Below are 22,493 nucleotides of genomic sequence, written 5' to 3'. Positions count from 1 at the left end.
GCTAACATATTAAAAGAAAGATTAAGTGTTTGTCGTAAACGCTTGTTCATGATCGTTCGCGATCGTTCGCGCTCGCTTGCTTGATCTAGATCCGGCTTACTTACAATTAGTGAGAACCGCTGTCATGCGCGATGCAAATCGTCATGCATACGGAAAGTCGTAGTGTCGTCGGACACCATTATCTCCGGTGTCGTCTGTCTTTTCCTGTCATTGTCGTGTCTACTTGTCCAAGGCTGAACAGTACCGATTTAGCGGAGACGCGAGGCGCGCCTTGCAGTTGTGAACAGACGCACTCGTAGGTGGAACGAAAGTCCGACTGGCCTCTTTCTGTTTTCTTCGTCGCCCCGAGGCGTCTTCTTTCCCTTTCGTTTCATGATCATATATTTATCGATTTTAAGTTTGCAACATTTCTTTAAAATTGAAAAAATCGTAAAGATCTATGTATTTCAAGTCACCCAATTTTAATTCCAAATAACAGCCTTTTTCTTGCGTGCTTTTGGACTAAACTAGTTCTGATTATGTATCTAAAACTTTCTCTTGCTATTTTCCACGTTACACAGAAAACAACATAACCATCCTTATTTCAATTTTTATTTCTACTGTAAATCGATTGGGATACAAGCATATTATTTAAGAAATTAATCGCGAGCGATTAATTTCTCAGATAAAACGATAAATCGATTTAGTAAAGTAACTCGCAATTTCAAATTATGATTGACGGATCTTTCAGTACAATTAAGAAATAAAAAGTTGGACGTAAGATATATCCTTGAAATTATCTTACATATAAGATCCGCATTTATAGCCGATACTTGTATAACATCTTAAAAGGGTATGAAATGAGATATTAAGAATAAAATCTTACGTTTTAAGACGTGAACAATAGTTACATTTAAAGATTGTTGAACGACGAAGATTATACTTGGCTGAGAAAAAATCTAAGATGTGATTAATTAAGATATGATATTTATGATACACAAATATCATATACATATCAGAAACTTCCTCCTTCTCGTGCTCTTCTCATAATTTAAAATAAATTTGGCACATAAAAATAATAATTATTTCTATATATAAATTATTCTCTTTTTCAATTATTGAACTTTGTTTATAAACGATAACAAATGATAACCAGCAAACACATTCAAAAACAATTTTTACATCCGACCTTTTCTTAATAGCTCCATTTCTAAAAAAGCCATTTAATTAGTTAATTTTTCTAAAAAATAATGTAAAATCCAACACAATCAAAATTATTCAATAAAAATTTTTCATATTTTCGTAAATGTGATATGTAGGTATACGACTTCATGAATTTTCAATATAAAAATTTCGTTATTATATTGCTAATGCTATTGTATTAAGATTGTTTTTAATATGAAATTGGCAATATTATTTCGATATCAATTTTTAAATGCTACTAGTCTAATGTTAATGTAATATGTTCACATTCTACATAAGTTACATGATCTATATAAGAATGTTTTCTATTCCGCGATTATCGGATCTCATGTCATTTCTAGGAAGGCCATTGAAAGAACATTTATACGTGTGTTCCGTTTGAAGAACTTCCTGAACTGGTGCACACATCAGTAATGCAATTAAGTTAGAGTGAGACAAGTATACAGGGCCAGCCATCGTAAACGGTTACGACAATCTTTGTGGCGTAAGCCCATTTTTGTTTCACTTTAACTTATTGCACGAATGTGCACCAGTTCAGGAATTTCTTCGAAAAGATAAACGTCATAGATAGTATATGCGTAAAGCTTCTATAGAACATTTTCACGCATGTCTCAAAGACGGTCATAAACACGTCATAAACACGTTCAAAAGACGTGAAAAGTAGGAATTTTAATGTCTTTATCTAAAATGTCTTTATCATTAAAATGTTTCTATAAATAGTTTTTTAAATGTTATTTTATCGGAAAAGAAATGTTCCATCGAACGTTTTTCGAATGGACATTTTTACTCATGAGAAACAAACGTTTCTAGAAATCGGTTATAAAACGTTTCGGAAAAACGCTTATAAAATATTTCTGAAACGTGTATGTGCTACTTGGGAGAAGGCGAGGGGAAGGAAGAGAAAAAAACCGAAGCTCGAGTAATCCTCGAAGATCCGAAGAGATTAAGAAAGCCAAATCGCAAGAGCCTCGTCAAGCGTGGTAGGAGGTAGGAGAGGAGTAAGAGCGATGTGGTCCCGCGACGATCGCACGTAGCAAACCTCTTTCTTTCTACCTCGCCCTTTCCTCTCTTTTTTTCCTCTCTCCGTCTCCTCGCAGTTAGTACATATATTCGTTTATTTTAGCGTACGTGCGTACGATGCGTGCGGAGCATTACGTACACCCGTTACAAGGCGCGCGCGCGCGCACACACACACACACACACACACGTGCGCGCGCGCGCACGCACGCACCTTACGCATCGCCGATAGCCAATATGCAATTCCGCCACGGGTGCAATGTACGTGAACGCGCGGAGAACTACTAGTCCAGTCACTATGTACAAAAAAACGGATTATAAAAGACATAATTCTGACCCAGGATTTTTTTTTTGGGGGGTGTTGGGGGGCTCAAGAAAAGCTTAATCTCAAGTTTTCGACCTCTGTTTCCCGCTTGCTTTTTTTACGGGAGTAAAAAATGTGAAAAAATGGTTTTTCCGCGATAACTCGGTTTCTAATAAAGTTACAAGGTCGAATCGGAGCTCATTTTAAAGCTTTTTTTACGCTCTACAAATTATGTCGTATGACATTTTTACGTATGATCGATTGTTTTCGAGACATCGAACGAGAAAGGGAAATAAAAAAGTATATGAGAGAGATATATTTCGTTTTTTCTTTTTACTCATTATTGTCGTCCGAACTTGCAAAAATGCTTCAAATAAAACTTGTAGAGCGTAAAAAAACCTACAATTTTTATTTGTTATTTATTTTATTTCGTTGAAAATTACGCCTTGTAGAGCGCCTCAAAGTGGAGAGTCGTCGTCATCGCGTTAGCGGCGCGTTGGTTACGTCGATACGCGGCACCGAACGCTTTCGCTAAGATTTCAGACTTCATTGACGCAAATAAGTAACATAATAGGTGTTTTTTATAGGATTTTTCCCGCTCTACAAGTTACGTTCAGTGATATTTTGGCGTACGATCGATAGTTTTCGAGATATCGAAAGAGAAAAGGAAAAATTGAGCATTTTTGTTCGTTTTTTTCTATTTTATCGTTTTTCGCACACGAATCTGTATAAACGCTTCAAATAAAACTTGCACAGCAATAAAATTCGTAAAATGTTCTTATTTATTACTTTAATTTCGTTGAAAATTCCATATCGCACTACGCCTCAAAGTTGCAAATAAATCTTGCAAAGCCTGAAATTATTGTAGCTATTTTGAAACCGTCAAGTTTTCTTAATTACACTTACCGTTTCATTGAAGAATACATGAAAGCGTGCAGTTTTATATCTAAGTGACAATATTTGTGAAGTAAGTTTATAAGAAAGAAATACTTTATCGCTGACGCGATGGCGACGACTCTCCACTTTGAGGCGCTCTACAAGGCGTACTTTTCAACGAAATGAAATGAATAACAAATAAAAATTGTAGGTTTTTTTACGCTCTACAAGTTTCATTTGAAGCATTTTTGCAATTTTGGACGACAATAATGAGTAAAAAGAAAAAACTAAATATCTCTCATACTTTTTTATTTCCCTTTCTCGTTCGATGTCTCGAAAACAATCGATCATACGTAAAAATGTCATACGACATAATTTGTAGAGCGTAAAAAAAACTTTAAAATGAGCTTTGATTCGACCTTGTAATTTTATTAGAAACCGAATTATCGCGGAAAAACCATTTTTCACATTTTTTACTCCCGTAAAAAAAGCAAGCGGGAAACAAAGGTCGAAAACTTGAGATTAAGCTTTTCTTGATCCCCCCAACACCCCCCAAAAGAAAAATCCTGGGTCAGAATTATGTCTTTTTTAAATGTACATAGTGACTGGACTATATAAATACGGGGACTACGGGAGTTCGCCACGTGGGGGAGTCCATACGTCCCGTCCTTATGGCTCTGGTTTTCCTTTGTTTCCCTCTTCTTTTTTTCGTTTCCTTTTGTTTTTCGTTTCTTTTCTTTTCGCCCCTAAACGCGCGTGGATGCCATTCCACGCTCAGGGCTGCGTTCGGAAACGTCACCCGAGTGCACACAAGTGTACTCCTTTCTCTTTCTATCTTTAGCGAGTTAGAAGGAGAAGGGAGTATACCCGTGTGTACCCGGGTGACGTTTCCGAACGTAGTCCAGGGCGAAGGAGTTAGGAGGGCGACGGCGGACGAATGGGAAAAAGGGGGTCGAGGGACATGGCACGAGGGCACGAGGGGGTATTTAACCATATTTAACCAACTTCACTCTCACTCGCGCGTAAGCGCGCGCCCGCGCGCTATCACTGACGCCGACGCCGCGGAAGGGCAAACAAAAGAGCGAGAGATGCTCGACGTGCAGAGAAACGCTCCACGAGTACTTACGAGAGAAAGAGAGAGAAAGAAACCCCGTCGCGCCGCGCATTAATTTACATAAGCACCTCGAGCGTGATAGAGCCTCGACCGATAAAACGTTCGGCCTGAGCGCTATATATCCAAAAAGGAGAAAAAAAAATCGTTTGTCCTAACTCCGAACATCTCGCTGTAACCTAAAACTATTATTCGTACGTTGCGTGCGTATGTGTGATCTCTCTTCCCCTCCCCCCCCTCTCTCTTTCTCTCCCTCGTGTCAGGTTACTCGTATGCGTTACGGCGTGGCCTTAAAGGCCGTCGCACACACAGATTCGACGGTATAATCGTAAGCGTATATGTACATGCAACAAAGTCTCGCGAGAGAGAGCGAGAGAGAGAGAGAGAGAGAGAGAGAGAGAGAGAGAGAGAGAGAGAGAGAGAGAGGAGAGAGAGAGAGGAGGCGGCGTGTGAAAACAGTTTAATTTATATCGACGATTCTTTATAGACTGACCCCGCGCGCGCAAAACGCTATGTATGTAATAAGTAACCACGTTCACGTTCTCGCGTGTGTCAAGGAGCATTGCGTGTAGGGCCTATCCGGACGAACTTGCATAGCTGCATAACCATATGCATAAAGAAAATGATCCAATCGCAATAATCGCATTGCTATTGTATGGACGCGCGTAAAATGTGATTGGATCATTTTCTTTATGCATATGGTTATATGCAGCTGTACAAATTTATCTGGATTGGCCCTGTAATTCGCGTAAACGCATATAATAAGCGCGTTAGGGCCAATTTCATCAACGTCGGTTAACTATAACTCTCGGTTAAACTCACTCTTCTTCCTTTTCTAACTGCTTCCTTAGAAAGAGACGAAGAGTGAGTTTAACTGGGTCATGTTCCAAAACTCACTCTGGGTAACTAAAATCTATAGTTTACGTCACGTACACTATAGAATTTTAGTTAACTAGAGTGAGTTTTGGAACATGACCCTGAAGGTTAACCGACCTTGGTGAAACTGACCCTATAGAGTGTGTCCCGGACGGAATTAAGAAACGGCGTTTAAGGTCAATCCAGACAAACTTGCATAGGTGCATAAGCATATACATAAAGAAATGGATTGGTCTATTTCCTTATGCACATGTATATGGACCAATCCATTTTTTTATGTATACTAGACACCACAGACGCGCGCTTCGCGCGCGTTATTAAGCTTTAACATTACACACAACTGTCAAAATATACGATAACAGCTGCTCATGAAGTAAGCGTAGCGAGAGAACCAATCGGCATCGCGGAAAAGCGACAACAATAAACTTCGATAAGATTCGAGTATCGACTTTACATGCCTTTTTAGATATGGATGCTTATGCACCTATGCAAGTTTGTCTGGATTGATCTTTAGAGTTATTATATATTTCAGGTGTCCCGTAGGTATCTCCCTTCTTCTTTTTCTTCTTTCTTTATATGCGAGGTAGCGAGGTCGAGGTAATATAATGTTTTAACACGTGAATTTATGCACGTACACATGTACATACATACACTCATGCCACATGTATGTATGTATGTATGTATGTATGCTGTGTGGCCTGAAGTCGTCATCCTTCGCCGCGCACGATCGTGATTCGCGCACACATTCACGCCCGTTCATCCGTGTGCGCCTGTTCTATGCGCTATCTTCACTCGGAACCTACTTTTCGTTCTCTCGGTATGCGTGCGTATCGTATGTATGTGTGTAATATGTATGTATGATGCTTGTGGTTGCTTGTCGCTCGGCGCAAATGCGATACACTTACATATGGGGTATAGGCACCGCGTCGACGGCGCGCATGCGAGAGTGTAACAGAACGAACGACACGGTGTGGACTACAGCTCACATTTGTGCGTCTTATTTGGAGAGAAGAGGGATCTCCGCGAAAGTCATATAGAAGGAATCGAACCCATTCCGTTGCAGCACTTCCTTCCACGAGAGAGGCAGATCTGAAATTTCACGCGTGGATTCCGCGCCTGTTCCTGAAACGGACGGATACTTATGTATCGTCCGCTTTTGTCTCGTGCCAAAAGCCGCTTCAGCCGTTGCGAGCCGGAGAGATTGATATCGACATATGATTTCAATCAGGCCAATGTATTAACCCTCTAATAGGCAAGGTTGTTTTTCAGAACGTATCTAGAAAGGTGGAATTGGATCTATCCCGATATGCTCTTTTTTGTTCATTTTTCATCTAATCAATATATAAAATGAGTAAAGGGCCACTATTTCCAACGTTTGTTAACTCCTAACCGACCGTCAATTTTTCAGACTAGCCAATAGAAGTTGGATATTTCAATAGTCAACGGTCGCTAGAAGTTAACAGACGTTGGAAATAGTGGTCCTAAAAGAAGTAAATATCAATATGAAACTTCTCTTTATTTATATGAAAAAAGACAATAAAGTTTATTCATAAATAAATGTCCCAAATATCCCAAAATCGTCGCAAACAAACGTATTTAGAGTTTACTTTCGCACTCATGCCTGTCCCATAGATATCTCGACTACCGATATAACTCTACCGAAGTTATATCGGTCTCCGCGCCACGCGATATACAAGGCAGGGAAGCTGGAGGGGTGGGAGGGGAAAGTAGGGGGATTGAATTAACCAGGACTAGCGTCGATCAACGCCGTGCGAACGAGTCGAGTCGAAAGCCGAGTCGAATCGAGAGCGCGAGCGACATTTCGGTATTGATGATCGTATCGCCGAGAGTCCCTCGGGATCGCGGGAGGATCGACAATCCATCCCGTCGTCCCGGTCTCGGCGCAAACGCTCCTCATCCCGGCTCTCTCGCAGCCATGACAAGAGGCCCTCGAGTAGAATCAAGTAGAATTCTCCGGGCACGCGAATCGATGCACGTGCACGGGATGCACGCGTCGCGCAGCGTTCCGGAGCAGGAATCCCGTGGTGCTATAGGTACGCGCGGTTCGAGCACCAAAATTCGGACTAGGGCACTTAATTAGCACCTAAATAGCACTAAATTTTTGACCTAGTGCGAACTTGATTTGCGCTGGTGGGGGCCGTGGGGGGTCCAGCTTAATAGAGGTGCGCGGAGGCCAGGCAGGAGGCAAGGTCGGTAAATGACGCGTCGCTACCGACCTTGGCAGGAGGCTCCGTGCGACCGCGCGACCGCGCCGGCATTCGAATGGATCTGATTCGGCGTGTCGCGACGATATGTTGATATTTATACGCGCGCACAGAAATGCGTGGCGCGTGGCGTGGCGTGGCGTGGCGTGCCGTGCGTGCGTGCGTACGTGCGTTTTGTAACGCACGCCGGCTTTGTTACGCGTGCGCATACGTGCGACGTAACGACCGCGCTGGCTCTCTCGCAGCCGCGTCCCCGCGTATCCTTGAACACTCGGGATGCCCGGGATCGGGGGATGATTCCCAGCAAACGCGCAGAATATAACTGCTGCGTAATATATGATATATAGGTAAAGGTCTGAACACAATACAAAGCATACAGACAATAGAAACAAATAAAAAGCAATAAGACAGGCAACAGAAATAGCCCCATTTCAACTTATTATAATAAAAACTGAAGAACTGTGATTAGAGTTAGGTACTTACAGACACAATAGAAAACAGAAATCCATACGCGTCGGAAATTCTATTTCTATTGCCTATGCTTTATTTTATATTCCATATTGCGTTGATACACATTTTTTGGAAAGTTAGTGAAACGTACGGTTATTTCTGTTGCCTGGTCTTTATTCCCAGCTGTTTCTATTGTCTAGCTGTATGTGCGATCGATTTAACACGTAATTAAACGGGTGTTATATATCTATTTATTAATGTCGAAGTTATAGACCCTTTTTGATCGATGCATAACATACATATATAATGTTATATTACATTTCCGTTACTTTGGCTGCGTTTCGATACTCACTACCAGTACTGAAAATCTATATAGTTTACGTCACGTATACTATATATGTATATGTGAATATATCGAAACTCGGCCATAGTTGCAATTCGCAAAAGGATTCGAAGGAATTAAAACTAAACATCTAATACATTGCTTGTTACAATTCGTTAAATTAATTACGACTTATAATTATTATGTATATCGGTGTTTGCTGAGTTAGGACAATCGCGTGCTCCTCGTGGCTGTGCCACGCTATACTTCTCTCGCGAGTCTCGCGCTTAAAATGAAGTACCTAGATATAAGATGTATAGTGGGACGGGGGGGGGCACAGAAGGGGAGAAAGGAAAGACGAGAGATGCGGAAAGCTCGGCTACAAAGAGCAAGAATAACCTTCCGCATTGGCCGTTATCAATGTTATCAACCACGGGCCGAGATCAGCGGTCGATCGGCATATTACCGGAAATAAGTTGGCGCTGCAAGTTCATATTTTTTAATTTACTATAGCTCAAACGATTGCTCCCTAATTGCTCCCTCAGAATCGACAATTGCTCCCCTTTTAAGATTATTATTTTTTGAGATATTTAATAAAAACGAAAAATTTCTAATTTTTATTGAAAAACATATTTATAATAACTCTATGCAACTTTATAGGGCATAGAACGATTGCTTCTTCATTGCTCCTTATTGCTCCATCATAATTTTAATGATTTATTGCATTTTTATTAAAAAAATAACAAATTAAACATTTCAGTATCGGCCGCCTATTGTAACTATGGCTTGGCAGCGCATGCGCATGCTACCATAACTATGCGCATGCGCGATGGTATCTGTTAGAGCTTTTACGGATACCATAGCGCATGCGCGTATGGCTTCTGCTTTCTGCTCATGGCTCCTGTAATTTTACGTGCTTCCATCTTAACTTTTTCTCTTTTTGCTTTTTTGGGATTTTTAATTGCTCCATTCGTATAATTAATTTTGTATGATATTTTAGCAGAGAACTGTTTATTTTCTTGGAAAAATACATTTCTCACAGTCTTCTGCAAGTATATCCAACATAAAACGATTGCTTCTTAATTGCCCACCTGTCAGCATTGTGCATGAGCCCTTATTGACGTTAGGCTTAGTTTCCACGCGTCGCGTCATCTGTCGTTAAAGCCTCTTGCACAATGCCAGGCAACAGGCAATAGGAACAGGGAATAGAAATCAGAAATCATGTATAAATGCAGAATAAACAGTGACACAGGCAATAGACACAGAGTTTCCGTCACGTTGGAAATTCTGTGCCTATTGCCTGTTGCCAACCAATCATAGCATTCGAATTTTTTAGGTTGTAATTAACGATTTTTTGGTTATTTCTTGTTTCTATTGCCTGTTGTCTGGCATTGTGCAAGGGGCTTAACCAATCTAAACATCCCATTACAAATAATGTAATAAAATAAGATGTTTTGATTGGTCGCGTTAGGCCCGGTCTACAATGGATGTCGGAAGTCGGAGTCGTAAGAAATTGACCAATCACAATCTATTATTCTCCTTGCGGCCGAAAAATAATGAATGGTCAATTGATTGGTCAATTTCTTACGACTCCGACTTCCGACATCCATTGTAGACGGGGCCTTATCCGTCGCGACCCAATCAAAACATCCCATTTTGATCCCGTCACAAGTAATGTAATAAAATGGGATGTGTTGATTGGTTAACTTGTGATGACGCGACGCGTGACGCGCTCAGTGATAACTCGGCCTTAGGGCCCATCTACAATGACTACAATAGGTGTTTTAAGCCCTAAGGGTGCCTCCCCATGCAAGACGGAATCGCAGAAAACGGAATCTTGGAATCATTCTGATTGGTTAATCCCATAAGGCTATTGGTTAGTCGCGTCATCACAAGTTAACCAATCAACACATCCCATATTATTACATTACTTGTGACGGGATCAAAATGAGATGTTTTGATTGGGTCGCGACGAATAAGGCCCGGTCTACAATGGATGTCGGAAGTCGGAGTCGTAAGAAATTGACCAATCAATTGACCATTCATTATTTTTCGACCGCAAGGAGAATAATAGATTGTGATTGGTCAATTTCTTACAACTCCGACTTCCGACATTGATTGTAGACCGGGCCTAACGCGACCAATCAAAACATCTTATTTTATTACATTATTTGTAATGGGATGTTTAGATTGGTTAAGCCCCTTGCACAATGCCAGACAACAGGCAATAGGAACAGGAAATAACTAAAAAAATCGTTAATTACAACCTAAAAAGTTTGAATGCTATGATTGGTTGGCAACAGGCAATAGGCACAAAATTTCCAACGTGACTGAAACTCTGTGTCTATTGATTGTGTCACTGTTTATTCTGCATTTATACATGATTTCTGATTTCTATTCCCTATTCCTATTGCCTGTTGCCTGGCATTGTGCAAGAGGCTTTAACGACAGATGACGCGACGCGTGAAACTAAGCCTAACGTCAATAAGGGCTCATGCACAATGCTGACAGGTGGGCAGTTAAGGAGCAATCGTTTTATGTTGGATATACTTGCAGAAGACTGTAAGAAATGTATTTTTCCAAGAAATAAACAGTTCTCTGCTAAAATATCATACAAAATTAATTATACGAATGGAGCGATTAAAAATCCCAATAGAGCGAAGCGAGAAATAGTTAAGATGGAAGCACATAAAATTGTAGGAGCCATGAGCAGAAAGCAGAAGCCATACGCGCATGCGCTATGGTATCCGTAAAAGCTCTAACAGATACCATCGCGCATACGCATAGTTATAGTAGCATGCGCATGCGCTGCCGAGCGATAGTTACAATAAGCGGCCGATACTGAAATGATTAATTTGTTATTTTTTCAATAAAAATGCAATAAATCATTAAAATTTTGATTGAGCAATAAGAAGCAATGAAGGAGCAATCGTTTTATGCCCTATAAAGTTGCATAGAGTTATTATAAATATGTTTTTCAATAAAAATTAGAAATTTTTTGTTTTTATTAAATATCTCAAAAAATAATAATCTTAAAAGGGGAGCAATCGTCGATTCTGAGGGAGCAATTAGGGAGCAATCGTTTGAGCTATAGTAAATTAAAAAATATGAACTTGCAGCGCCAACTTATTTCCGGTGTGAATGACATACGTATACGAATGAATATAGGGTAATGTAATGATTTTATTGCGACAACGATGAGATGCCATCGAAAACAGCACAGATGGAGCGATCGTAGCTGTGTGTCGTGTGAGTGTGTGACTTGTGGTGACTCGTGTGAGCCGTGTGAGCTCTCTAAAATTACATCTTCCCGGTTGTTCCCGGTGTTATAGGTATATATAAAATTGCGTCTGCTGTTTGGAATCCTAAATAAAATGGTAAGAATATTAAGGAATTTGTTAAAAAAAACTAATGGTATAAAAATCGTATTATGCGCATTGTGAGAACGTAAAATGTTATTAATGTCGAATTCTACGAGTAGCACAAATGCAGTGAATAAATGCAGTGCTATAGCACATGCAGGTGTTTCGTCATCTTTTCGACGTTGATAAACGTATAATGTTATTATTGTAAGACGACGAGAATTTCGCAGTGAAAACAGCCGTGCATTTCATATAAGATGACATTCAGTACGAATATAACTTTAAGACTAATAGAAGGTTAAGTTTCTTCGATGCTGTCGAGTCTCTTCCTCAATCTCTCCCATGACATCTATATACTTTTGCTTCTAGCGAGGCACACACATTTATTATATCTAGAATGTCGAGTTTAAGATGTTCGTTGAAGACAAAATATTGTTCCTCTCAGGCAAGCACGGTTGTGGCAGCGGGTATCGGTCTGGCAGCCGTTGGGTTCGCGGGTCGTTATTTACTTAGGAGAATGCCGAATTTATCACAGAGGATGGCAGAGACTGTGAAGAGGCTAGATTCCCAGGTAGAATTGTCTATTTTTCTTCAGATTTCTAGTAGTTCCGACATGTATGTACGAAAGTACTGACACTTAACGTTCGTAGTCGCTAGCGAACAGCAAGTATTACAAGGGTGGTTTTGAGCCAAAGATGACCAGGCGGGAAGCCAGTTTGATCCTGGGTGTGTCGCCCACGGCTAGTAAGGGCAAAGTAAAGGAGCAATTTAAAAAAGTAATGGGCGTGAATCATCCAGATCGTGGCGGTTCCCCGTACATTGCTGCAAAAATTAACGAGGCAAAGGATTTGCTTGAGAAATAATGGAAACGTAGCGTGCTTGTATATTTGTAAATTATTTAGGAACAAAATTTTAATGTACATAGTTATAATTTAATCTTATATATCTACTCTATAATAAATATACTTTATTTTTGGAGCTACATATTATAGGATAATTAATTTTTTTTAAACACCTTTACCAGCCGGATTAAGTTTTTAAGAAAGTTTGCGCATAAACGGAGAAACTGCATGTGCGTAAAAATTCAGAATCAATTGTAAGAAAATATTTACAAGGATAACTGTTTTTTTTCCTCAGATGTCCATATTATGAAAATAACAAAATATCACAATAATGCAACTTTTATCATATATAGCTTATGATACTTTACATTTTAATATTCTCGGTAAAATATTTATAGCTTGTTTTAATTATATTATACAATGTATATACAATAATAAACAAAGATAAACTTAAAAAAATTGAGTAAATGTATCGTACTTACATTACTAAAAAACATTATATGTACAGCAATATAGAATAGCATAATTATGCAGTAACAATATAATACAGCTTTATATGCATTCACTTTGCGGAAGACGCAAACGAATAACATAATAGACTAGAATATCTTTCGGTGTATGTGGAAAGAGTTGATCATTAATACTATCGTTCCAACTTATCTTGCTTTCGTTTTATATGTTGTTGCATGGTCTTTGTTCTTAGTTTTGTTATTGTATTCCCAGGCAGTGATCCAGGTACTTTAAAAATACTCTGCGAAACAGTAAAAATATCTCCGTAAATATTCAATTTCCTTCCCCATTTGATGTACGGATTACACGCAGTGTACAGTTTTATACCTGCATAAACTCGTGACATCGCAAAACAATACTATCTTTCGTAATTTCCTTGAAACATTCGGCTAATGTTGTAAAATCGTGGCAAGCCAATATATTAGATCTATTCCTTTTTATGAGAGTCAATGCGACACGAAAGATAATTTTGGTACCCTCGTAAAAGAGACAGTCCCAAATACGTAGAGTAGTCTGTGTAAATTCGAAATCATTTAACATTTTCAATATATTTTCACGTCCGAAATATCTGGACGTTTTATATGGAAAATAAATTAATATGTTTGCACGTATTTAAATATTATCCTGTAAAAAATGTTTTGGTGTAATAACGTACCTCGATAGGTAAAACTTCAGCGAACAAGCATACAAACCATTTAGTCGTGATTACTGGCCAAGGCAATCCTACGTTTGTTACATGTTGATACACATCAGGCATTTTTATTCTGTAAAAATAACATACATGCACAAATATTCTCTTGATAAGTGAAACTGCAGCAAATTCTGTTTTACCTTACTAATTCCGCGAGCACGTCGATATCGGTGAGTAGGCCGTCCATAGTGCACGTATAATAATCCGGCAGGATTTTATCAATCAGCACTTTTAATAACCAAAATGCTGTCTCTTCGCTCTTTGTTACAAGCAGAAGTAAACCTGCTATATAGTTTAAACCCTGAAAAAAAAAATATTAAAAACGTTTTTAAATAAGGCGGAACGTACGCACCTGCTTAGAAGTTTCTTCACAAAATCGTATTAATTATTCGTAAAATTTTGTTGCTATTCATATATTCGAAAGTGTGCACCATAGGTATTACCTGGCAATATCCGACAGTTTTGTTTTGATGAGCAAAAGCCAACAAAACGTTGTATAATTGATGCTGCTGATTCTCCGTGTTATTAAAGAATATATTGTCTGGAAATGTTCTTGGCAGGTCAGTTTTAATAATCTCAGCGGTTTCTGCGCTGTGAGGCGACAGCAATAACTTTTGATAGAGATCCGGCGACGCATTCTTCATGTCTTCTCCACCGCTCACAGCGAGCCATACCTGCGATCCAAACAATTTTTATTCCCCGTATTAAATACTCAAAATGCAACAAACTGAACTTCGTAATGTATATTACCAGTCCTCTGTGTTCCCCTGGAATGCCCTTACGAACGTATTTCTTGAGCGTGATGCTTCGCTGCGGGGATTTTCCCTCGCCGATAACTTTCGCCCACTTTTTGGCCATCTTTGCGAGCACCTTGAGGTACTCGGACATAAAGTCTTCGTATGTTTCATAATCGAAGTCGTGTGGTCGTTCGAAACCATATTCGTCCACATCACTGGAAATAGATATATGATACATAAATAGGTTGTACATAACTATTATAATATATATTTATTATTTTATGCAGTAGAGATATATATATATATATATATATATATATATATATATATATATATAAGTAGTTTGTGCACCTTATGATACAAAATGCGAATTACCGATACGTTAAGTAAATTGTTTAAATATATTTATGTCACATTTATTACAGCGCGAACGATATTTTCAAATTAATATGTAATCAACACAAAAGTAAAAAGGAGCAAGACCAAGTTTTGTCGATAAGTGATGAAAGAAGACAAAACCGAGAGTTTTTTATCTTCAAGGTGGTTCGAGGGGCGGAAACATAACCTCGACGAGATAAAAAAAAAAGGACAAAACAAAATATTTTTGAATCGACGACTCTGTCGAGAGTCATCGCGATCACGCCCGCGGCACGCGGTCGTACGATCGTTCCGCGGGGAGGGAGAGGGGGAGGGAGTAAGTAACAATCACCTGAAGCATGAACTTGCCATGCCCTATGCAACTCGATGGGTGTCGGAGAGATCCAGAGAGATCTACGATCGCGTGCGCGTGCAGCTGCGTCCATAAGTAGGTGTTTCGTGTATGAAACGCCCACGGATGTTCGCCTATCGGCGATCGGTGACACCTGATCTCGTTCAGATAACGCTTCGAAACGCGCGGAGGAAAGGAGCGCGTCCGCTGTCCGCGTGTCCGCTCCAGAATGGAGAGGCGGTTTGCGACGTTTGCGTAGAGAAGGTAGAGTCGTTGCGAAAGAGAGCCGTCGAGTTGCGAAAGACGGCGTCCCCCCATCGCGACCGTCCCCGTCCCGTCGCAGCCGTGAGAAGCATCCGCGGAGCGTCCCACAAATCGTGCCTCCAAATATAGACTCGGCCCTGTAAATTACGGAAATTGTCGCCGATTTGTCGCCGAGTCGCGCGACGCTTCGAATCCCGCGGCGATTTGAAAAGCGCGATTCGATCGATCGATAGAAATCGGAGTTCGAGTCAACCATCGATACAGATACACTCGGCGCGCCGTAAACGCTCGCGTGTCTGAGGTTAGGTCGGCCGACCGGTACACCTGGGTGCCGTATATATATATAAATAAACTGTCACGCGTCTGAAGTTAGATCTTTAGATCAACTCGACCGATTCTCGATTTCTCGGCGCGGCGGCGCGCGCTCCGGAAACGCCTGACTTCAGACGGTACAGCGTAGATCGTGTCCGCGTCGCGCGATACCACATGGTGACGGTGGTAAAATGGCTTCACCCGTGCCCTGCGTCGCTGGTAAGCATCTTCTCCTGGGCTATTTGCGCGGACACGCGAGATTGCCGAGTCGCGACGCGATCGCCGGTGAAACTCGCTTCCAAGGATGCGCGCCGGTGCACAGGCGAACGTCCGATGACACTCGGGAGTGTGCTTATACCGCACACCGCATCCGCGATGAACGTCCTTGACGTGCGTGTCTCGTGGCGCTGAACGGCTCGAAATTATTCGCAATGACAGTAATGACACGTTCGACGAGCCGCGAGTTACACAGGCGTGCCGCGAGACGAATTTACCGCGAGATTCCGTATTCCAACCTCCAACTGCTGACGTGTGTACACTCACTGCTGACGCGTGGTTCGCGGTTCGCGAGAGCAATAATGCTGGGGAAAAAAAGAAATGTTTACGAAAATGTTAAAGAAAATATATACATTGTTTGATACATTCTTCCGAAACAGAGGTCCTTCCATTATTTCAGTAGCGACTTTCTTATTCAATTTGGCAGACAAATACTTAAATATATTGTTTAATGTTCCTCTAATAAGTTGTCTAATATATTAGACAATTAAGCATGCAATTTTTGTGTCGTTACATACAAGAGGGATACTAATATATTTTACAGTGAGAGGGTCCAATGGTATAAATCTAGCATACGGTCCACCATCTTACGAATCAGTCAAAACATTTCCCAAAGATGACAACAAAAACTGCAAGACCATGCTCTTTAGTCCAGACGGCCAATACTTTGCGTGGTCCAACTCATCTAAGGTTAAAATCGTGCTGTGCAAGACGTGGCAGACTGTCGCGGAAATCCAACAACCTAGAATCTGTGCTCTTAAATTCTCCAGTTACAGCACTTATCTTGCGACTTGGGAACCATCCTTTGGTAATTGACACAAAATTATATGGAGTACAAGCAAAATTGTATTAATTTTACTGTGTCTATAATTAGAAATATTGATGTAATTTCAGTATCAAAAGACGAGCCTCACGGATCAGAAAATTTTAACATATGGAAGGCTGAAACTGGTGAACTAGTTCAGCATCTTATCCAGAAGAGAATGATAGATTGGTAATGTATCCCATGTTGATCATCCCCACCTTTTTAATTAATCCATTTGATCTTTCTATCTAATCAACCTTAAAATTTCTAGATTAATTAATTAGAGAGAGTAATGATAAATAGTAATTAAATAATTTTATGTTGCAATTGATACTTTTATCATCAAATATACGTGTAATGCACCGAAATAATTATTTATTTATTCAAAAAATAGGGAGCCACAGTGGTCAAGTGACGAAACATTCTATGGATTATTGAAAGGAGGAAATGTTCTTTTATATGAAGGTAACAACTTTGATAGATATGTACACAAAATAGGTAAAGGCAACATTGCGAAATTTAGTATAGCACCTGGTAACGCTCCCCATCATATCCTCTGCCATATGCCAGGTAATTATGTCTGTCTTTATAGTGTAATATTACAATATATAATTTTAAGATTTATAGCAGTAGTATGATGAGATAGAAATATGGAGATTGTTGTAAAGATATCATTTTAAAGGTATTTGGTATAATAATAAAATTGTATGTAAAGTATGAAAGCATTCAATATAGATGCTTTATAAAAACTTTATGATAAAGTACATATGGTTGTTACAAGTATTAAAAAATAGTTTTTTTTTTCATAAAGTAATTAATAATTAAACCAGTATATTATTTATATTTATTCGAGTTTAGTATTTAAAAGATAATATGTAACTTAAATCAAGTAATATAGAAGTTGCATTGGTATACAATAACGTATGTACAAAATGTAATACATTGGCTAAATTACAGTTTACAAGATGTTTTTTTATTTTAGTATATATTAGTAGTTTTATTTATGTATACATGCATTTTTTACATAAATATAGTAAAAATAGTGGAATCATTCTAAAAAAGTTTTAGATTATATTATTTAATTAAATAGAAAAAGAAACATATACAATAAGAGAGCACAGATTGCCATTTTCTAAAATATAAATAGGAAATAAAATCGGTTTTATAATGGGAAAGTTTCCTGATTATCATATAGCATACAATTTACATATGTTATACAATTTACAAGTACTTTTTTTTTGTCAGAAAAATTCCTAAATTAAATAGAATTTTATAATATAGTTCTGATAAATATCTGTTATTATGACTGCGTTCCGATAATTACTTCCAGTATTGAAAATCTATAGTACTGGCAGTGAATATTGGAACGCAGCCTATGTATCTATGTAGTATCTATGTCAAATTTTATGTGTTTGTATAATAAACTATTAATTAATATGGCTAAACGTAACTGTAATATATACTAAGATTATTTTTTAACTTAAATTGAAATTTTTGTACATTGCAGCGCTCTCCATATTTAATATCCTCTTATAATAATAATTAATAATTTGTATATTGTTTACATGTATTATATAAACTATCAAATGTGCATTTTTAAATAAAAAGTTCCTTGATATATAATTTTTAGGAAGCTCTGGTCAACCTTCTTTTGGAAGATTATTTAAATATCCAAAGTTTGAAATTGGAGAGGCAATTGCAAGCAAAAGTTTTTTTCAAGTAAATTTTGAACATATCTTAATCATTAAATATTAGCATGTTTCCTCTGTTTTGACCTACTGTCGTTTTTTAGGCAGATAAAGTTGATATGTATTGGAACCAATGCGGCACAAACGTTTTATTAATGACAAATATGGAAGTTGATAAGACTGGTGCGTCGTATTATGGAAAACAAACATTGCATCACCTCAATACCAAAGGAGAAACTGCTATGGTTATGCTCAGTAAGTCCAAATTAAACTATCGTTTTCAATTAGCATTGAAAGTTTACAACAGACAAGACTAATTCTAAAACAATATTGTAACAGAAATTCTTCTGATTAGGTAAAGAAGGTCCTATACATGCAGTCGAATGGTCTCCCAAGAGCACAGAATTCTGTGTAATATATGGCTTTATGCCTTCTAAAACAACTTTGTTTAATTGTAAATGCGAAGTTGTCTTCGAGTTCGGCATGTTGTATAGAAACAGTATATATTATAATCCGCATGGCAACAATATCCTTTTATTATCTTATTGAGCTAATGAATTTACACGCCAATACCAACTATAATTAAATAGTTTTTACTATAACAGTATTCGTAATAGAAAACTTATATATTGAGAAAGTAGGTTATTCGATCACACACATGCATTAATTTTCTTGACTACTGTGTACTATTGCTTTTGGCTGGATTTGGCAATCTTAGGAGCGGCATTGAATTATGGGATATCAATAATAGAAAACTTATTGCTAAAACTGATGCGCCAGATACTACACTCCTACGGTGGTCACCAGATGGTGAACATTTCATGACTGCAACTACAGCACCTAGATTACGAATTACTAATGGGTAAATAGATATATACTAAAAGAAATCATGCTAGGTTTAGAGCACATTTATCTGTTGTAAAATTAATATGCATATTAAATTATTAGGTTTAAAATTTGGCATTATACCGGCTCACTAATATATCAACGACCATGGAATAATCAAGAAGAACTTTGGGAGGTAGCGTGGCAAAGTTTTTCTTTGAACGCTTTCCCACAGAAACCTATTAACTATAAAGCAGTTGAGGGTATTGTCACTAATTCTAACCAGTCACAAGGTAATGGTCATTTTTATGAATATTTTAAAATATAATATTTTTAGACATAATTTTAAAACAAATATAGCAGTTTTTGTACATTTCTAGCACCAAAAGAAGCGTATAGACCACCATGTGCCCGAGGGCAAAATATTACATTTAAATTGCATGATGATCTTGAGGCGCCTTCTAAGTCAACTGAAGGTGAGTATACAGACGCATATGAAACAATATCTCATTATTAATTTTATCGAATTTATTTGTAGCAAATCCATCAAAAGCTGCATTAAAAATGAAGAAAAATCGGGAAGCAAAAAAAGCTAAAAAAGAATTAGAGTCTAACAATTTTACTGTCAATGAACATGTCACAAGTACAACAAGCACAAAAATAGAATTAACCAACGATCCTGAAAAGAATAAAAAAATAAAGAAAATAACGAGCGTAAGTATGTCATTCAAATACCGAATAGCGATGTTTTTTATTTTTCGTATATTATTATTAGATTAATGATTAACATTAACAATTTTGTTTTGTGTCACAGAAATTAGATCAAATTTCTAAATTGAAAGAGCAATTGAAAGCAGGGAAACAGTTAGAAATCAATCAATTAGACAAGATTAAAAAGGAAGATGAATTGTTAAAAGAACTTGAAGAGCTTACTTTATGATAAATCATCCAAATGCGTGTGTCAAACAATTAACTCGATAAACAGAAAAAGCTTTGACAGAATGCTTTCCCGAAGTAAGTTTTTCTAACTTTTTTGAAGTGAAATGATTGCAAGAGATATTTACAGGTGAAAAATCAAATTGTTCATCTCTGCAACTTGAAAAAAACAGCGAGATTATATTGTAAGAAATTTTGGATAAAATCAAGCCCGAATCTCTCTTGCCAGATATCAGATACATATAGATACTGAATTCAAGAATTGTGTTCGTACGCATAAATAAGAATAGATTATTACATTAATCAACAGGAGACTCTGCTAATAGTACTGTATTCAGTATTATTAGAGAACTACTTATACGTACTTCCCGATTTTGTTACTAATATAAATTGAGAGATGATAATAGAGACAGTTGCAGTGTCTATTACCAAAATCTTAACAAAAAATCTTAAGGCTCCTGGGCTCTTTCCCGACATCTTATGAGATGTGACGTCAGAAGCGAGAAATGTTGAGAATTGACACGTTGATAATTCTTGTGTAGTATTTCCAAATAAAAAGATATTTGCTTATAACACTACAGATCATTTCAGCACACTTCGAAAATACTCCGAGTTGAAGTTAAGTTGATATGTAGTGTTATTTTAAGTAAATATCTTTTTATTTGGAAATACTACGCAAGAATTTTCAACGTGTCATTTCTCGCTTTTGATGTCACATTCCAACATGACCGCGACGAGTACCCAGGAGCCTTAAACCATTGTGCATTTAAACAATTATCAAACAAATTAACGAAAGCTACTTGCTGATTAGCTGAAAGTTCATCGCACTGCGGTTGAAAATTCATCATATCTTTTCTGACAAAAATACGTTCCCGAATGAGTCAACATGAGAATCTAATACCGTTATTACAATTTGTTCTCTATTTTATCTTTTAGTACGAGAAATTTAAGGATTTGTCTTATCTAACAAATATCTATAGTGCAATAGTAGTAGAGTTTGCATTTAAATATCTTATCATTCTGTGCATCCATAAGATCATTATCTAATGTAATCTTTTGTAATCGAAAATTGTAATGTTCAGGTAAAGATGTCGGTTACTAGAAATTTTTTTGAGAAGAAAACTTCTGTATGCTTAAAATTTATTTCAACATGTATTATCATTTTTATTGTACTCCAAAGCCATTGGTTCTTTTCTATGTACAATATTTTTACATAATTCAAATTGAAATTTTTTTTGTATTGTGTCAATATTAGGGTATAAATTTTTCCTGTAGTTTTCAACATCTATGGACAAGTATATAATTAGTGTATTATATTATTAAGTATAAATAAAGCATTGGAACATTTTTTCAAAATGACGAATTCTGTTCAGCTGAATGAACTGCACTTAAAGAATACATAAGGGCGACGTATCTATAAGAATCCATTACAATAGAGGTGGGAATAGTAATTACGAATGTTATGTACAGTGAAATGAGATTTATGGAAATAAATTCTTAAAGAAATTGTTGATCGGATATCAATGAAATATGCCTTGCTCAATAGAATAAACTTTACATCTCGAAAACTTATTTCACGGAGAGTCGCGTATTCAGCTATTTTTCGATGTAAGAATAATAGTTTATATTTGCGACGAGAATTAATTCTAATACAAAAAAAATCTCTGAATTATACTGGAAAATACGATTGTAAATAAAAAACGCATGGTAAACAATTTAAATATATATGTCGTAAATGTGTGTGTATCCGTCTTTGTTCGCACACACACAGTTTCTCTTTTTTTTTCCATTAAAATATCCTTTGATACGAGAATAAGAATAAAAGTTATTTTGTCTTGTTCTCTATTTCGCAATTATACAAAACGCGGACAAAGTCCAGCAAGAGGAAGAAAAGATAAATAGATATTATTAAAAGATAAAAATAATTGTTCCTCGCGTAAGATGACCTCGATCAAAGTTCGATTAACTTAATCGACGATTAATACAAGTGCTTGAAGCAAAATTCAACTATTTATAATTCGTCATATTTGATCTAATCTGTCTTTTCATATGTCAAACTTGAAATAATTAGTAATTCTATCCACATTAGCAAAATATTGGGTGACTAACATCAGCAATTAATTTATCGAGTAATATTTATTTTGTGAACGTGAGTAGAATTATTAATACTTTG

At 37.5% G+C, this 22,493-nt stretch overlaps 3 protein-coding genes across 4 annotated transcripts; 2 read left to right on the top strand and 1 right to left on the bottom strand.

Moving 5' to 3' along the window:
- Positions 1-11,581: 11,581 nt before the first annotated feature.
- LOC143899476 (mitochondrial import inner membrane translocase subunit TIM14) lies at positions 11,582-12,709 on the top strand. The gene is made up of 3 exons (XM_077409790.1): positions 11,582-11,740; positions 12,171-12,296; positions 12,376-12,709. The coding sequence occupies exons 1-3, from the start codon at positions 11,738-11,740 to the stop codon at positions 12,586-12,588; spliced, it is 342 nt and encodes a 113-aa protein (XP_077265916.1). The 5' UTR covers positions 11,582-11,737; the 3' UTR covers positions 12,589-12,709.
- Positions 12,710-12,862: 153 nt separating this feature from the next.
- LOC143899474 (growth hormone-regulated TBC protein 1-A) lies at positions 12,863-15,468 on the bottom strand. Its single transcript, XM_077409788.1, has 7 exons — positions 15,215-15,468; positions 14,519-14,720; positions 14,212-14,442; positions 13,909-14,069; positions 13,733-13,841; positions 13,405-13,590; positions 12,863-13,318 (listed from the first exon to the last, which is right to left on the bottom strand). Exons 1-7 carry the CDS (start codon positions 15,232-15,234, stop codon positions 13,211-13,213), a joined length of 1,017 nt encoding a protein of 338 aa, XP_077265914.1. The 5' UTR covers positions 15,235-15,468; the 3' UTR covers positions 12,863-13,210.
- Positions 15,469-15,631: 163 nt separating this feature from the next.
- Eif2a (eukaryotic translation initiation factor 2A) lies at positions 15,632-22,041 on the top strand. 2 transcript variants are annotated; one of them, XM_077409786.1, is made up of 12 exons: positions 15,632-16,009; positions 16,611-16,874; positions 16,961-17,060; positions 17,266-17,441; positions 18,502-18,590; positions 18,664-18,814; positions 18,915-19,085; positions 19,247-19,421; positions 19,508-19,677; positions 19,765-19,860; positions 19,923-20,098; positions 20,199-22,041. In XM_077409786.1, the coding sequence occupies exons 1-12, from the start codon at positions 15,982-15,984 to the stop codon at positions 20,322-20,324; spliced, it is 1,722 nt and encodes a 573-aa protein (XP_077265912.1). In that variant the 5' UTR covers positions 15,632-15,981; the 3' UTR covers positions 20,325-22,041. The 2 variants fall into 2 exon arrangements, with proteins under 2 accessions (XP_077265912.1, XP_077265910.1); XM_077409784.1 differs by lacking the exon at positions 15,632-16,009 and adding an exon at positions 16,172-16,448.
- The last annotated feature ends 452 nt before the right edge of the window (positions 22,042-22,493 follow it).

Source organism: Temnothorax americanus, unplaced genomic scaffold (assembly GCF_048541705.1).
Source record: "Temnothorax americanus isolate GAGA-0224 unplaced genomic scaffold, ASM4854170v1 Scaffold27, whole genome shotgun sequence".
NCBI lineage: Eukaryota > Metazoa > Arthropoda > Insecta > Hymenoptera > Formicidae > Temnothorax > Temnothorax americanus.
Note: the sequence above shows the minus strand (reverse complement) of the source record. Positions and strands in the feature narration are given on the sequence as shown.

What these genes read in the sequence shown, in the direction of transcription:
- Eif2a (XM_077409784.1), top strand. Translation starts at nt 16,388, where the DNA reads ATGTTTACGAAAATGTTAAAGAAAATATATACATTGTTTGATACATTC. An exon ending in GACTTGGGAACCATCCTTTG is followed by an intron (nt 16,875 to 16,960) that starts GTAATTGACACA and finishes ATGTAATTTCAG; the next exon opens with TATCAAAAGACGAGCCTCAC. An exon ending in AACTGCTATGGTTATGCTCA is followed by an intron (nt 18,815 to 18,914) that starts GTAAGTCCAAAT and finishes TCTTCTGATTAG; the next exon opens with GTAAAGAAGGTCCTATACAT.
- LOC143899476 (XM_077409790.1), top strand. An exon ending in TGAAGAGGCTAGATTCCCAG is followed by an intron (nt 12,297 to 12,375) that starts GTAGAATTGTCT and finishes TAACGTTCGTAG; the next exon opens with TCGCTAGCGAACAGCAAGTA.
- LOC143899474 (XM_077409788.1), bottom strand. Translation starts at nt 15,234, where the DNA reads ATGGCAAGTTCATGCTTCAG. An exon ending in CAGGGGAACACAGAGGACTG is followed by an intron (nt 14,443 to 14,518) that starts GTAATATACATT and finishes TTTGGATCGCAG; the next exon opens with GTATGGCTCGCTGTGAGCGG. An exon ending in CTGAAGTTTTACCTATCGAG is followed by an intron (nt 13,591 to 13,732) that starts GTACGTTATTAC and finishes GAATTTACACAG; the next exon opens with ACTACTCTACGTATTTGGGA.